The 17,057-nt window shown below is 39.3% G+C and overlaps 1 protein-coding gene across 2 annotated transcripts in view; it reads left to right on the top strand.

Annotated features, from left to right (window-relative positions):
* The window catches only part of FRMPD2 (FERM and PDZ domain containing 2), a 315,586-nt gene that overhangs the window by 217,720 nt on the left and 80,809 nt on the right, over positions 1-17,057 (top strand). For both annotated transcript variants that reach the window (XM_043980068.1, XM_043980067.1), the window contains one exon: positions 8,791-8,855. In XM_043980068.1, the coding sequence (XP_043836003.1) occupies positions 8,791-8,855 (65 nt within the window). The remainder of the gene's footprint in view (positions 1-8,790; positions 8,856-17,057) is intronic.

Raw genomic sequence — 17,057 nt, 5'->3', positions numbered from 1 at the left:
TAATTAGTGTGAATAATTAATCCTTTGAAGTGATCCGATATATTCAAATTTACACTACTTGAAGTTATAATCATGTAAAATATGGCACTGGAAATATGCCTTGGGAATTTGAATAATGCAGCTACTTTAGGGGATTCACAACAATGGGACCAAGCTGTATGTCATTCCAGTAATACACATATATAATCTATTCTTGTCATTTCATTATTGCAAGGAATATTTTGGGGTGGAAACTCCCTCTTCAGATTTAGATTGGGAACTTGTTTAATAATTTAATAATTGCTGGTTTAAAGCAGGGGTCCTTCATCTGAGGTTTGTGACCTTGGTTTTAAAATATTTTTATAATTGGTTTCCTTTGTAATTGCATGTATTTTATTTTATGCAATTAAAGGGGGTGTGAAGGTTTATGTAGGTTTTACCAGACTTCCAAAGGTGTCCATGATACAAATAAACAAATAAATAAATTGATAAACCCTGACAAAGTATTGCTGGAGGAAAGAAGAGATTAAGTGATTTGCCCATGATTAAGTAGCCAGCATGTGTCAGGGCCAGGATTTGAATGCAGGTCTTCACAGCTCAAAGGTTGGTCCCCTAATCCATTGTCACAGAACCTTTCATACATAACATAGGTTCATTTTATGTTAAATAGCAAGGCTATGTTTTAATAATTAACAGAGCCTGGACATGATCATCCTATAGGTCAAGGGTCATTGGAAGAACAAGAACCAGACTTGCTTCCTGGAAAAGTGAGAGATTTTCTGAAGCAGTTTTGTGTAAAAAATGAAGGATAATTGTGTCAGAGATAGACAGAGCTTCGGAAAGGAGTCTTGGGGGGGATCCCTACCAACACAGGAACATCTTATTTATCCAACATTGTCTAGCAGTGAAGAAGGAGCTCTACAAAGATGAAATCATGAGAAAACTTGTGTTTACTCTTTCATGCACCCAACTTTTATCTTCCCCACTTTGGATAGGAATCTTTAAAAGAAGTGCTTTATACAGCCCTGCTTTCCTAGACAAAATATAATGAGCATATTTTAAACTCTTCCTAATGACTTCTTGCCACTGTCAAGAGTGCCTCTCTCTAATGGCCCATTTTCCTGGTACTTTAACTTGCTGTTTTTCTGTTTGCTTTCCTTGCACTTCATTAGCCAGTTTCCCCTTAAGAGTTCCAGGCCATAGGACCCTGGCTCGCCTAGTTCTGATTCTTTGAACTGTCTTCTTCTGTAATCTGGGGTGTGCATCCGACTATGTATAGCTCTCCTTTTCTTATCTATTCTTATCTATCTTATCTGTGTGAGTGGTGGCTTCCCTGCTAAAGCTAGGTGAGGCTCATATGCCCCATTAGGAATTCCTACCTAGCCTCAAAGGAAACTCAAAATAGAAAAGTTCTCCTGATCCGGGACATGGCATCTCCATTAGGAAATGAAGCTTGAGTTCAGGGAGACACTGAGTTCTAGTCTGCTCTTACTATCCCAAAGGGAATAGAGATCCATCTCAACTGTGGTCACGTAGTCCTTAGCCCAAACTTGAGTACGTAGTTCTAGGAAAGAGAATGCTGGATCTGGAAGCTTACGTTTGAACATCACATCAGGCACCTACTAGTTGTGTGTCCCTGGACAAGTCATTTAACTTCTTTTTGCCTCAGTTTTCTCATCTGTAAAATGAGCTCAATGACCTCTAAGGTCCTTTCCAGTTCTAGATTTTTGTTGCTTTGGTCCTTTCTTGCAATACTAGAAATCAGTCAGAGACTAAATGGTAATGGTTCACATTAGCCTATTGCCCATGTTGTCCCTCTGGCACAGAACCTTACACAGTTTCATCTGTAGACATTGGTTCCATTGGATTCTCCCAAGAATTCTCTTTTCCAGTGCAGAGAAGGGTTGACAACATGGTACAACGAGAAAACTGTAGAAAACTGTGTGATATTGGGCAGGTCACTTATCCTTTTGGGGACCGAGTTCCCTCAGCTCCCATCCAGCTCTATAGTTATGATACAAATGTATGATCTATGACTTCAAGGGGGTGAAGAACCATGCCAGTAAAATGTTTATGCCTGCCAGGGCTCTCTTCTCCTTGTTCCCTAAAAGTTGATGTTATGTGGAAGGGTACCAGAACTCAGAGTTTTCTATGTTCTCAAGGTTCAGACCATTAAGGGAGAGCATCAGCCTCCCGTAGTCCCACTCCCCAGTCTTTCCACACTTCCACAATTCAAGTGTAAGCCCCTTACTCTACTGCTCCCAAACCATGGGATTACACACTGATCACACCTTTGTTTGATAATTAGTCATTCTCCATCACACAGGCATACTGATTTATAACAAACACTCTCTCTCCTTCCAGACAATTGAATTGACTAATCACTCAAAGTCTGCTCTGCATTTTATCACAAACGCTACCTACATTCTAATTCACTCATTTCACAACTGTTCCACATCTTATCACAAATATATGCAGGGGCCAGGTCTTGCTTCTATGCTAAACTCAGCATCAAGGGTCTGTTTTGATGATCTTTTACAATCTGGGGAATAACTAACAATTACAAGCAGCTGTGAACCCCTTTTACCTTCTGTACTCAACTGTCTGCCTTTTAAATTGTGTGTTCTCAGAATCTAAGACTTTTATTCTGTGCACGAACTCCTCCCTCTCCTATGCATATCAGAAGTCTTTTCCTTCTGACAAGGCCCAACTCAAGTCTCACCTCCTCTGATTTCTCCCATTTAGCCCCAGTTGCTTATAACATTTCCTCGGGTCTCTCTTTTGCATTTATCATATCTTCCCTATGTCATAATTATGTCTCTATATTGTTTCTTTTCTATTATATTGCAAACTCCTTGAAAGTGTGGTCTGAGCCATACCCATCTTTGAATTCCTAGCACCCAGGGCCTTATCCATAGTCATTACCAACCTGAATTGAGTAAATGAGAATAACTAATTCAGGCTATGATGAAAGTAAAGCATTACATAACTTACACAAAGAGAGAATTGTTATTTTCCTGGCCAGGAGAGCTGTTCATATGCCTTATCTTAATTAGAATTGTTTCATTCATTTGGCTTCATTCATTTATTGTTCGTTCATTCATTCATTCACTCATTTAGTTATTTATTTATTCAATTATTTAAAAAATTATTCCTCGGGGCAGCTAGGTGGCACTGTGGATAGAGCACCAGCCCTAGAGTCAGGAGTACCTGAATTCAAATCCGGCCTCAGACACTTAACACTTAGTAGCTGTGTGACCCTGGGCAAGTCACTCAACCCCAATTGCCTCACTAAAACAAAAACAAAAACAAAAATTATTCCTCTATTTGTTTATTCATTAATCCACTCATTCATTCATTTCTTCTCCCATTTACTTATTTATTTTTATTTGTTCATTTATCTATTTATTTATTTAATCTTTTAAAAATTATTTGCATATTTTCTCAGTCTCATTGTTCTAGTTGAACTTCATCTTTGTATATAACCTATTGTCCAGATTCCTATAGATTCCAAGAGCAGAGGTTCCCAAAGAGGCCACACTCCCATTACAAGGAAGGAGAAGAAGGAGCTGAAAACTTGTTCTAAGCAATCCAACATTTCTTTATATTCTCATTATGCCTTCTGACTTCCCAAGGAAGTTTGCTTTAATACAGCCCTTCTTATCTTTTGAGTAGAGATGGATCCTTTCACATCTTCTTGAAACATAATTCTACTCTGCTCTACCTTCTACCCAACTTCTTTCTCTTGATTATGATACATCCTCTCATTAACATATTCTGGTCATGAGGAGCAACCCTGCCAAAAGTTAATGATACCATAAAGTCATTTTGAAGGGAGGAAGAAGAAGGAAGGACACAGCATTTATTAAGCACTTACTCTGTTGCAGATACTGTACTAAGAGCTAGGCATACAAATACAAGCAAAAAGAAAATCCTTACCCTCAAGAAGCTTACATTCCAATTGGGGGACACTCCATACAAAAGGGTGCTTACTGTAAAGGGATTGGGAAGAAAGGAATGTGGAAGGTTCTCAATGAGAGGGGGATGGTTTTGAGTCACAAAACATCAGGGCTGGCTGGCTTGTGACCTTCTACAAAAAGGAGGCTCCAGGAGGAACTCACCAATGGCAAAAGGGTTATGGGCCAGCCTTGTGGAAGAATATTCCAGTGTGAGCAGGCCACATGAGTGGTAGGCTATTCTAGTTTTAAGATGAGCCAGGAGAGTAGAGAAAGCAAGGTTTTTAAATCCAGAAGATCAGGACCAAGGCCTGGGGAGAATATTGTCATTCCATGTTGAGATCTTCTTGAGGCAATGCCATATCTGAGCATATATATATATATACACACACACACACACACACACACACATATATATATATATATATATATACACACATATATATTTTTTTTCCTCTCTACCATTACTCCTTGTAGATTACTTAGCGCCTCTCTGACTTTTCCACTTCCTCTCCAGCAGGCTTGCCCTTTCCCCCCCATCTCCATCATTTTTTTAGGTATTACCTTCCTCCATTAGAATGTAATATCCTTGAGGGTAGAGTCTATTTTTAAAATTTGCATTCAGCTCTTAGCAAAGCATCTGTCACATAGTAAGTGCTTAAAATTATTTTTTTCTATTTACTTATCTATAAATCAATCAATCTATCTAGCATCTATCTACATGCATACACATATACGAATATAGGTATATAATTCATGTTATCCATTGGATATATATGCATATTATATATACATATATATTCTATATGGTATTCACAGATAGGCATATATAAAGATATGATGCACAAGACAAGGAGAAAAGGGATCTCTGAGCATTTGGGGATACATTTGCCTTTTCTCCTTTTGTACATCATGTTCTTTGACCTTTCACCCTCATAATCTCTATGCTTCTGGTTTTCCATTCCCTCTGTTTCCTTTGAGTCTTTGTTTCCCCCTGGGTATTTTCTTCCATCTATTAAAGGGCACATTCCAAGTTCTCTGATTGTCAGGAGTGCAGAGAGACATTCCAGAATCCCTTCTACTTGCTCTAGTAGGGAGTAACCTTTGCAGGAAACTCACAGGTACAGCGGCTTGTGATTGCCGAGGGCATCACCATTGAGGCATACATTCTGCAGGACACCAGAACAATCTACTCAATTGCTATACTTGTTCAAAATGCATATGAATCTATATGCCAACCTGGCTGATCAGTATTCAGTATTGGGACTAAATAAGAGTCATTGTGAATGACAAATTTGCATAGTCAAACTCTGGGACATTTGGGGGCAATGCTAGAGGCTACCGAACTGCCTTGCTTAGAATTTGTTCTTCTCTTCATTGTCTTCAGCTTGAGACATTTTTTAAAAAAGGGATTTATAGTTATATTTATGGGATTGACCCCAGTATGAATGAAGATGTGTATTGAGACTTTAACATCTATCAATTTACATCATTTTGGACAAGGGTGATCTGGTGAGTTTGAAATGAGAAGACCTGGGTTTGAACTTCTCTGTTACTATTTATGCAACCTCAGCAAATTAATTTTCCTCTCTGGGCCTCGGTTCCCTTATCTGTAAAATGAGAGTATTCAACTAGATGGCCCCCATGGTCCCTTCAGGCTTTAGCATCTGTAGCATTTACCTTAAGTATTTTTTTCCCCTACTGAAATACAGACAAAATAGAGGCCTTATACATCCCCTTGGTCTATCCTTTTCTTTTCATACTCTATTCTGGGACTTAAAAAATTCTGTTGACCTTTCTGCCTTACTTAACTATTTGGGGAAAAGAATATAAGAAGATCTTTTATCAGATAATGTATTTTTTCTTCTCTCAAAGAGATCAGAGTCCTTACAATTTCCCATATTAATCTTTGCAGCAAATTGTTGAAAATAAGTAACATCTAAGAATGTTCTGTTTTAGTTAAAGAAAAAAATTAAAGCATGTAGAGAATGATTTGAAGTTACTTATGGTGAGAGATTCTCTGGCACACTCTCCATAAAGTAGGTCAGGTAAATTCCATAATTCTAGGCCCCCTAAACAATTTTTGGGTGTGACAGATGGCTCATTTCTTCTCATATCTACTTCATTTCTCTATCCTATGTTGTTGTTGTTCAGTTGTTTCAGAAATGTCTGACTCTTTGTGACCTTTTTTGGATATTCTTGGCAAATATACTGGAGTGCTTTGCCATTTCCTTCTCCAGCTCATTTTACAGATGAGGAAACTGAGACAAACTGGGTTAAGTGATTTGTCTAGGGTCACACAGCCAGTAAGTATCTAAGACCAGATTTGAACTCTGGAAGATGAGTCTCCTTGACTCCAGGCCTGGCACTCTATCTACTGGGCCACCTAACTGTCCATTTTCTACCCTATAGTGGAGGTATTTTTACCTGACAGGCAAATAACCTTTAGGGCTATCTTCCCGGGATCTTCTTACTTGCTTATTGTAGCTTCACCTCCCAATCTTTGTTAAATTCTTTACAAATGGAAACCATTAAATCATAATGAAGCAATGAAATAGGAAATAAAATGCTATTTAATTACATAAATCATTCTGATAGTCCTAAGAATTGGTGGTTTAGTGAGAACTGAATCCATTTAGTGAGAATATGAATCCATTGCATCAACAAGCTGAATTTAGAAAAATTAATGTACAGCAAACCTATAGCAGATGCTCATTTGGTAAAACAAACAAACAAACAAACAAAAAATTAAAGGTGGCATTCAGAATGCCAAAGCCTCAGTGGGAAGAATACCGAGTTTGGAGTAAGATCACCTGTGATGGAGTCCCATCTCGGTCACTTATCACTTATGTGACCTTGGGCAAGTCAATGTCCCTCTCTAGGTTTTAGTTTCCTTATCTACAAAATAAAGGGTTGGACTAGATCAATGGTGCCAAACTCAAACGGAATCCAGGGCCACTAAGCTAAACATTAGGATCCCTGTGGACTGCAAATCACCTTCATTTTAAAATAGAATGCTATCTATGTTTTATTGTATTTTTACTTATTCATCAGATATTTCCCAATTAGATTTTAATCTGATTTGTGCCCTGGGAGTGTTGTGAGCTTCATGTAGCCAATGGGCCATGTGTTGGATGCCTCTTGAGTAGATGTTCTCCATGTTTCCTTCCAGTTCCAGATCTATGAGTCTAAGAGATGAAAGAGGAAGACTTCACTTACATGGGACAATGCTTTGTCTACATAATCTGCAGCATGCGAACTTTGAAGCAAACACTTGGCTTCCTTTAAGTCCCAACTAAAATTCTGCTTTCCACAGGAAGCCTTTCCTAACTCCTCTTAATTCCAGAGATTTTCCTTCTATTAATTATTTTCTATTTATCCTGTTTATAGCTTGCTTTGTATATATTTTTTGCATGCTGTCTGCTCTATTAGATTGTAACTCCTTGAGGTCATTGTTTGTCTTTTGCCTCATTTTGCATCTCCAGTAATTATCACAGTGCCTGGCTTATGTTGTTCAGTTGTTTTTCAGTTATATCTGACTCTTTGTGACCCTATTTGGGGTTTTCTTGGCAAAAATACTGGAGTGGTTTACCATTTCCTTCTCTAGCTCATTTTGCAGATGACCAACTGAGGCAAGCAGGGTTAAGTGACTTGGCAAGAGTCACACAGCTAGTAAGTGTCTGTGGCCAGATTTGCACTCAGGAAGATGAATTTTCTTGACTTTGGGCCCAGAATTCAATCCCCTGAGTCACCTAGCTGCCTACCTGGCATGTAGTGGGTACTTAATAAATGTTTATTGAGTATTTGATAACAAAAGGTTTCTTTTTCTATATGGATGTTTTGAGACCCAGCCTAAGTAACCTTTAGAAATGAAGATATATTTCTAGAACAGCTGTAGAGTCCACATTTATACCATAGCAATGGCAACATCTCAGCTGACTTGGCATACCCTGTGGTCTTTTCTAAGGGCATATGAAACTGTCGGTCTAGAGAAGAATAATTCGTACTCCAATGGATCCATGCTATCAAGCATGTGAATATTCCCTCCAGCAACGCAGAACATAGCTCATCTCTGCCTTCCTATCGTGTGCACTTCTTGTCCCTGTCTTCCTATAAGTTCAGTACAAGGGCTCCACTCACTGTGCTAGAAGTCTTCCTTTTTCCCCTTGACATTGCAATGATACAAGTGCTATGCATGGACCAAGTCAGGTCAAGTCATGTCAACAGGCATTTAATAAGCACCTGTTATATGCCAGGTGCTATGCTAAATGCTGGGAATAAAAAGAAAGTCAAGAAATATTCTCTGTTCTCATCCACTGTTTGTTCCTCACTCTTGCCATGTGACTCATCCCTATTCTTTTTCACTCGTCATTTTTATGAGCAAGACCTTTATTCCATTTCTTCATTAATCCTTGTTTGTCATTTCTATCAGCCTGCTCATAGCCACTCTGCCCATCTCCATTGCCCTTTGGGTAATACTCATTTTTAACTTTTCAAAGATTGTAGCTTAATTATCAGTAGGTTAATAATACCTCCACTGGCATACTGAATTACTAGCACGCACATACACACACATGTTATCAGTTGTCCAAGTGCTTTCAATACTGAGTTTTAAAGGTTGTTGTAGGAGGAACAAAACTAGAGAGAATGAACATGTAGACTTAATTAAGAGAGAATGAACAAGAATGTGCAAGCCTACAGTAAGCTTGTATGATGGGAAAGCCTGGGATTCCAATAATAATACCGGTGTTCAGAAACCTTACTCACCGGGAGCACAATCATCATTGAAAATTTGAGAATGTGTCAGAAGGGGTCAGAATTTGCCATTTTACCTTTCTGATTGTTATTTTTACAGCAGAAGACTTAAGGAAACAAGATTATGCCCTGCCACCTAGCACAGCGCATTCACCACCCACAGAGGTAAGAAGCCAGATCTTCACAGACTGAAATGCAAAACTTCACAATGGGCTGCCAGTTATCCTTGATCGACTGAGATTTTCTTTCTTGTGGGGATTATTTTCCTTTTGGCTAGACATTTGTGCTTAAGCTGATCATGCTTTTAATCACAAATCCTCTTAATTTAGTAGTGCTGCCTTTGTTTCTGAGTGTAGCAGGTGCAGAGGGAGTTGGACAGATGAGAGAATCATAGAGCTAGAGACCTTATGGTTCAACCCCTGTATTTTTACAGAAGAAACCCAGGTTAAATAACGTGTGTAAGGTCACATAAGTGGTGAATGGCAAACCTTGAATTAAAACGAAGGGCCTCAGGCTCTAAATTAAGCAGCCTGGTATAGGCAAGGGAAGTGGCATTACCATCCCCCATGTTACAGATGATGAAACTGAAGCCTATAGAAGAGGCTCACGTGGCCACACAGCTAGTAAGTTGTAGAACCCAGTAAAACACCTACAAATTCAAGACCTTCTCTCCTATGCTGTTCTACTTCCTGTACTAAGGGTGGAGACAGTGAGGAGCGATGGAGTCGGAGGGACTGGGTTTGAATCCTGGCTTTACATTTTGCTACCTGTGTGGTATTCGTAAAATTATTTAACCTCTCTGGGGCACATCTTCAAAATGAGTGGCATGGTCCTTTCCAGCCCTGAAATCTATGATTCCCTATAAGAAATTCATCAGATTACCCTAACAAATATTGGTATTTTAGAACTAAAAACCCCTTACATATCATGGTTTTGTAGTCAGAGCATAGATAATGAGGGCTAAGTGACTTGCGCAGGGTCACACAGTGTCGTGTCTGAGGTCAGATTTGAACTCAGGTCCTCCTGAATCCAGGACCGGTGCTTTATCTACTGTGCCACCTAGCTGCCCCCTCAGAGGGTAGATATTGATGCTGATTTGGATGCTGCCTTTCCTGGCCTGTTTCCTCAATTGTAAAATTAAGGAGTTAGATATAGAAGATTCCTTCGATTTTTTTTTTTTTTTTTTTTAGTGAGGCAATTGGGGTTAAGTGACTTGCCCAGGGTCACACAGCTAGTAAGTGTTAAGTGTCTGAGGCCGGATTTGAACTCAGGTACTCCTGACTCCATGGCAGGTGCTCTATCCACTGAGCCACCTAGCTGCCCCTTTCGAATTTTATATCTATGATTCTATAGATCACCGGGCCCAGCTCCCTAGCTTGATGAAAGTATCCCACAGACACACTCACCTTCCTTTCCTTTGTCTGCAATCAACCTTCTGATCTATAATTTGGGCTCTTAAGTGGGTTTAATCTTAGAAAGAGATTTCCCATGCAAATGACTAGTAGGAGTTTCTCTTCTGATTGTAAGTCTCATTGTAAATGCAAAAACTAGTATTGTGAATTTGGGCTGTAAATCGGTCTCTCAGGATTTTGGTTCTTGCTAAACTTTGTCCCAGAGTCTGATCTCCCAGGCTGAGCTGACAGCATCTAGCTTCTGAACCCACCAGCTGACTCTAATTGTGAATCAAAGTGTACAGAATGAGAAGGAACCAAGGGCCCTTTCCACTGAACTCAGCCATTTTAGTCACAGAGATTTCAGGATTGAGGAAAGTGTATTGGTAAAGGAGAGCAGTCATCTTAGGCTTGAATAGGTCCTCCTCTTTATATTGTCAAATAAATTGTTCCCTGGCAATCTGAAGAGGACGCATTTTGCTGCTCAATAACTCATGGAATTTATCCCATCTTTGGATGTCTGTTGGTATCCCTGGGAAGAGGGTCTGGAATGTAGGCTATGCATGGGCTCCTGAGATGTGTGGGTTTTCTAACGTGGCATCACAGCATGTGACGTCCCTCTTAGGGGGCTGCCCCAGGAAGGCTGTTCCTATGCCTTCTGGTACTGACTCTCTAGCAGCATTTGGCATCAATCAGAGATGCGGGAGGGCATCAAGCCAAAGGAGATTTTGCTTATCGCTGGAGACGGTTTGATTTGCAGATGCTTCAGAGGTTACATATATTCATAGAGGCCAGAGATGGGTAGAGAAAGAAGAGACTCCTGAAAATTCATGCTGAAGCTGCTTGTCATTTTGCAGCCCATTTAGACTAAAGGAGTCACTGTGGCTTCAGTTAATAGACCTGACACAAATTGCTTGTCTTTTATGTCAAATGACTCTTGCTTCCTAAGAAAAATATATTATTTCAGTTGAGCTAAAAATTCCTACTTAGGTTCCTACTCACAAAGAGCAGAAAGAATAAGAGGAAGGTATTAAGGAGGTATAGTGGGTAGAATGGCAGAGATGAGTTCAAAATCTTGCCTCAGACACTAGCTATATGACTCTGGACAAGCCATTTGACCTGAAGTATCCATTTCCTCATTTGTAAAACTAGGATAATAATAGCATCTGCCTCATAGGGTTGTGAGAATCCAGTGACATTATACATATATACATAAATGTGCATATAAATATATAATCTTTCATATGTATAATACTTTGTAAACCTAAAGCACTATATAAATGCTATTATTATTATTATTATTATTATTATTTTTGTGAGGCAATTGGGGTTAAGTGACTTGCCCAGGGTCACACAGCTAGTAAGTGTCAAGTGTCTGAGGCCGAATTTGAACTCAGGAACTCCTGACTCCAGGGCTGGTGCTCTATCCACTGCGCCACCTAGCTGCCCCCTAAATGCTATTATTACTATTACTATTATTATTATTGTGATCATTATTCAGTTGTTTTCAATTGTGTCCAACTCTTTCACTCCATTTGGAGTTTTCTTGACAATGACACTGGAATAGTTTGCCATTTCCTTCTCTAAGTTAACATCATACATATGAGGAAACTGAGGCAAACAGGGTTAAGTGACTCACCCAGGGTTACACAACTGGTAAGTGTCTGAAGCCAAATTTGAACTCTGGAAAATCAGTCTTCCTTACTCCAGGTTCAGCACTCTATCCACTATGCCACCTAGCTGCTATATTATTATTATTATTATTATTATTATTATTATTCAGGCTTTTGTTTTTCAATAAAAAAAATTAGAGATCTCCTGAGATATTGACAAAACTCAGGCCATTTGGAGTATAGAAAACTAGGATTTAGAACTGGTTGGGGGGAAACTTTAGAGATTATCTAGTCTGACCCCCTCATTTTTGTGTGTGTGTGTGTTTTTTTTTTTTTGTGGGGCAATGAGGGTTAAGTGACTTGCCCAGGGTCACACAGCTAGTAAGTGTCAAGTGTCTGAGGCCATATTTGAACTCAGGTCCTCCTGAATCCAGGACCCATGCTCTATCCACTGTGCCACCTAGCTGCCCTCCTGACCCCCTCATTTTAAAGATGAGAAAACTAAGGTAATGCTGTTTCATTGGAAAGAACACTGGACCTCTGGAGTCAAAGACTCACAGACCAAGAGTTTATGGGACCTCAGAATCCATTTAATCCACCTGCCCCCTCATTTTTACAGATAAAGAAACTGGAGGATGTGAGTTCACATCTTACCTCTGATGCTCACCTGAATGTCCTTGGGTAAATCTCTTAAAGTTCTCAATCCCTAGTTTGCTCAAACTGGAAAAAAAAATGAAGGGTTTGGAGTTGGTGGCCTCTGAGACCCCTTTCAGTTCAGCATTTATGATCATAGATATAATTTCAGCCAAGAGAATTTATGTGGCTGACCTAAGGTTTCATAGTCATTTCAATAGAGTCAATTGGTCCCTCTGTTTTGGAAAAACATCTTTTCTATTGCTTAGTTCAACATATTCAATATTTCTTCCCTTTTGTGTCACATTCTTCTATTCTCTAATCCCCGATACTTGTCAAGACTACTCTCTGCTTCTACAGATCAGTTTTTATCTTTGTTTTTAAACTGACCACCTGCTTTTTTTTAAAAAGTGAAGACAAAATAGGAAGGCATTCTTTTTATGTTTTCCTTCCTATTTTAGAAGCAAGACTGGTCTTCATTTTCAGCATAGTTAACTATTACTTGAATGTGTCAAAAGTATAGACATCCCATTCTCTGCTGGAAGTGATATCCTCAGTCTTCACTTTCTTCTTGCTAGTAGCTCCTAAGGAGTTTGTGTGAGCTTCAACATTGGAGTTAACACTTTCTGTTACTTCTCATTTGTTAGTATATTGACAAACCCAACTTTCTTTTCCTGGTTATACTAGCTTCTTAGCTATTTTGTCTTGCCAATTTCCTTCCTCTAGTCTTCCAGATTCTCAAGTTTTCTGGAATTTCCCCTTCACAAATTCAATCTCTGAACATCTTCACAATTCCCAAGTCCTTCAAAATCTCCTTCAGAATTCCTTATTTTCCCTGAAGCTGGGAGTAGAATATAGCATATGATTAATAGAGGTTTGCCTAATTTTTCCCCAATAGAATCTAACCTAAAGTCCATATAAGCTTCTCAAGTTTTAAGTAGCATTTTATCTGTCATATCAATGGTTCCCCCTTCAAACTGGTCAAGAAGAGACCTGTTAACTAGAAGACCATGATGCTTTGTATGTCCTGACTACTCAAGCAGTAAGGAGAGGGACCTTATATTAGTGCACACCATTTGGGCAGTACATCAAGTTGAAGGTCATTTTCACATAGGAAGGAAGGACACTACTATATTCTGAGCACTGTGCTTTAGCAAGTGCTTGACAAGTATCAATTCATCTGACTCTCACAATAATTCTGGGACCGAGGTGCTGTTCTTATCTCCACTTCAGAAATGGGAAAAATGAGGTTGAGAGGGACTTGCCTATGGTCATGCAACTACTAAGTGCCTGAGGCTGAATTTGGACTCAGGTATTCCTGATTCCAGATCCAGTACTCTATCCACTCTATGGATATTTACTACCTTCATGACCTTGGGCAAGTCACTTTAACTTTCTAAGCCTCAGTTTCCTAATCTGTAAAATGAGAGGGTTGAACTTTAAGGCTTCTGAAGTCACTTTCAGCTCTTTGTCTTTAATATCTATGCAATATATTCATGGCTAGTGACTAGCAATGACCAACAATAAACTAGTATTCCAGAATCCTAACCCAGGGTTCTTCCTACCGTACCACACTGCCTCTTAAATTTAATATATTTGGCATGAAATTCCAAACAAGGACTGATTAATGTGACAGATGGACATTGGAAAAAATTTTAGGAATAAAAGTATTTGGAAGACTGGGGCAGCTGGGTGGTGCAATGGATAGGGTACTGAGCCTCAAGTCAGTAAGACTTATCTTCCTGAGTTTAAATCTGGCCTCAGACACTTACTGGCTATGTGACCCTAGACAAGTCATTTAACCCTGTTTGCTTCAGTGTCCTCATCTGTAAAATGAGCTGGAGAAGGAAATGGCAAACCATTCTAGTATCATTGCCAAGAAAACCCAAATGGGGTCACAAAGAGTCAGACATCTGTGAAAATAGCTAAATAGTAATGAATTTATTTTGGTCATCTTGGTAGTCTTCTCTCTCTCTCTCTCTCTCTCTCTCTCTCTCTCTCTCTCTCTCTCCATTAGTAATTTCTATCTATTCTCATGGCTTCAAATAATCTATCATGTGATTGACTTTAGGACATAATTCAAACTCTTCAGGCTGGCATTAAAGATGCTCCACAGTCTGGTTTCCACCTACCTATCCAGACTGCTTCCTATCACTCTCCTACAAACATTCTGTGTTCTAGCCAAACTGTGTTACTAACTGCTCCCCAAACTCAACATCCTGTTTCCCTCCTCCTTGGATTCTCACAGATTGTTGCTTGTGTTTGGAGTGTGATCCTTCCTCACCTGTCTCTGAGTACAGTAATCTTCAGAGAAGGCTCCTCCCAGGTGCTATTTTCTATCCATGATCTGCCCTGATACCTGCCACCCCATTTCTCCCCTTACCAAGTTGTCAATGTCCTTTCCATCTTCAAATTACCTTGATTTTTCTTCCCTATGAACATGCCATATCTCTTTTCCCTTTTAATTTGAAATTTATCATATCCAGACAAGTACACAGTGTAGGTCCTTAAGAAATATTTGTTAGTGGGGCAGCTAGATGGCGCAGTGGATAGAGCACTGGCCCTGGATTCAGGAGTACCTGAGTTCAAATCCGGCCTCAGACACTTAACACTTACTAGCTGTGTGACCCTGGCAAGTCACTTAACCCCAATTGCCTTACTAAAAAACCAAAAAAAAAAAACCAAAACCAAAACCAAGAAATATTTGTTAAATGGAATGGAATAGCATTGCTACTATAATATCATCTTATGATGTACAATAGTTTCCTTGGACCTTGAGTCTATGCCAATTGAAGATGAGTCAAAGGAACTTGAGTTGTCTGTCCTGGAGAAGACTAGACTCCATGTAGACACGATGGCGGTCTTTAAGGATTCGAAGGGCTGTATGTTTGGCTCTGGAGGACAGAACCAGGAGCAATGGGTAAAGGTTACAAACAAACCAATTGATTGGAGGAGAGAACTTCCCTCCAACTAAATGTGTTTAGAAGTGTAATGTTCTACCTGGGGAGGGAGTGAACTCTCCATCTTTGAGGTCTTCAGGTGGAGGCTGGATGACCACTTTTCACACAGGTTATAATGGGCATTCCTTTTGTGTTGGGGTTGGACTAGATGGCCACCAAGGTCCCTACCTACTCTCAAATCCTGTGATTCTGTAATTTCTCACAGATTTGGGATTTTGTTGGTAATACTGAAAACAATGACAAGTGAAAGCATGTTGAACTCTGAGTTCATTTTTGAGAAAGCCCCTTTTCTGTTTTGTTTTGTTTTTTATATTTAGCAACAGCATTTTAAAAGCATAAATAGAGGTAGAAGGAGCATCTAAGATAATTTATCCTATTTCATTTTATAGATGAGAAAACTGGGGCCCAGGGACATTTAGGAATTTGCCTAAGGTCAAATCACTAGAAGGTATTTAAGATGGGCTTTGAACCCAGGCCCTCTGACTCCAGAGGTGGTCTTCTTTCTACTGAACCACTTTGTAGGCAAACAGTTTTTCTCCTCTTAAGAAGTTCAGTTTGGGGAGCTAGGTGGCGCAGTGGATAGAGCACCAGCCCTGGAGTCAAGACTACCTGAGTTCAAATCCAGCCTCAGACACTTAACACTTACTAGCTGTGTGACCCTGGGCAAGTCACTTAACCCCAATTGCCTCACAAAAAAAAAAAAAAAAAAGAAGTTCAGTTTTGTAGGTAACTGCCCTGGAACAGAATAGTCACATACAAGATGGAATTCAATTCAACAAACACTTGCAAATGGTCTGCCACGCATGCTCTGTGCTAGGTTCTAGAGATATAAAAGCGAAATACAACATAGTTCTTACCCTCAAGGAGCTTATAGTCTAATGGTTGTGGTGATAGGGAAGGAATGAGATATATACACTTTCTCCATCTGCAATTTTGCTCAATCTCGCCTTCTAATCTCATGCCCAGGCTATTTACTCAGCCTTGGATACTCAGAGATTCCCATCTGATTCAGCTTCCTCTTCCCTATGATTGAAGGCCCAGAGGATGCAGTATTAAACCCTTTCAAAAGCTTTCCTTTAGAACTCAGTATTTGACAAAAACTGTTGGCAAAACTGGAAGATAGTATGGCAGAAACTAGGTATAGACCAAGATCTTATACCTTATACTAAAATAAGGCCAAAATGGGTACATGATTTAGACATAAAAGGTGATACTAGAGGTAAATTAGGAAAGGAAGGAATAGCTTACCTCTCAGATTTAAGGAAAGAAGAACAGTTTATGACCAAACAAGAGATAGAGAATATTATGAAATGCAAAATGGATGATTTTGATTACATTAAATTAAAAAGGTTTTGTATAAACAGAAGCAATACATCCAAAATTAGAAGGGAAGCAGAAAGCTGGGAAACAATTTTTATAGCCAGTATTTCTGATAAAGGCTTCATTTCTAAAATATACTGAGAACTAAAAAATTTATAAGAATCCAAGTCATTCCCCAATTGAGAAACGGTCAAAGGATATGAACAGGCAGTTTTCTGATGAAGAAATCAAAGCTATCTATCGCCATATTTAAAAAATGCTCTAAATCACTCTTGATTAGAGAAATGCAAATTGAAACAACTCACAGATTGACTAATATGACAAAAAAGGAACATAATAAATGTTGGAGAAGCTGTGGAAAAATCGGAACATTATTGGTGGAGCTGTGAACTGATCCAACCATTCTGGAGAGCAATTTGGAATTATGCCCAAAGGTCTATAAAGCTATGC

The sequence above is a fragment of the Dromiciops gliroides genome, chromosome 2 (assembly GCF_019393635.1).
Source record: "Dromiciops gliroides isolate mDroGli1 chromosome 2, mDroGli1.pri, whole genome shotgun sequence".
Lineage (NCBI taxonomy): Eukaryota > Metazoa > Chordata > Mammalia > Microbiotheria > Microbiotheriidae > Dromiciops > Dromiciops gliroides.
The sequence above is the reverse complement of the archived record's forward strand: the minus strand, read 5'-3'. Positions and strand labels throughout refer to the sequence as shown.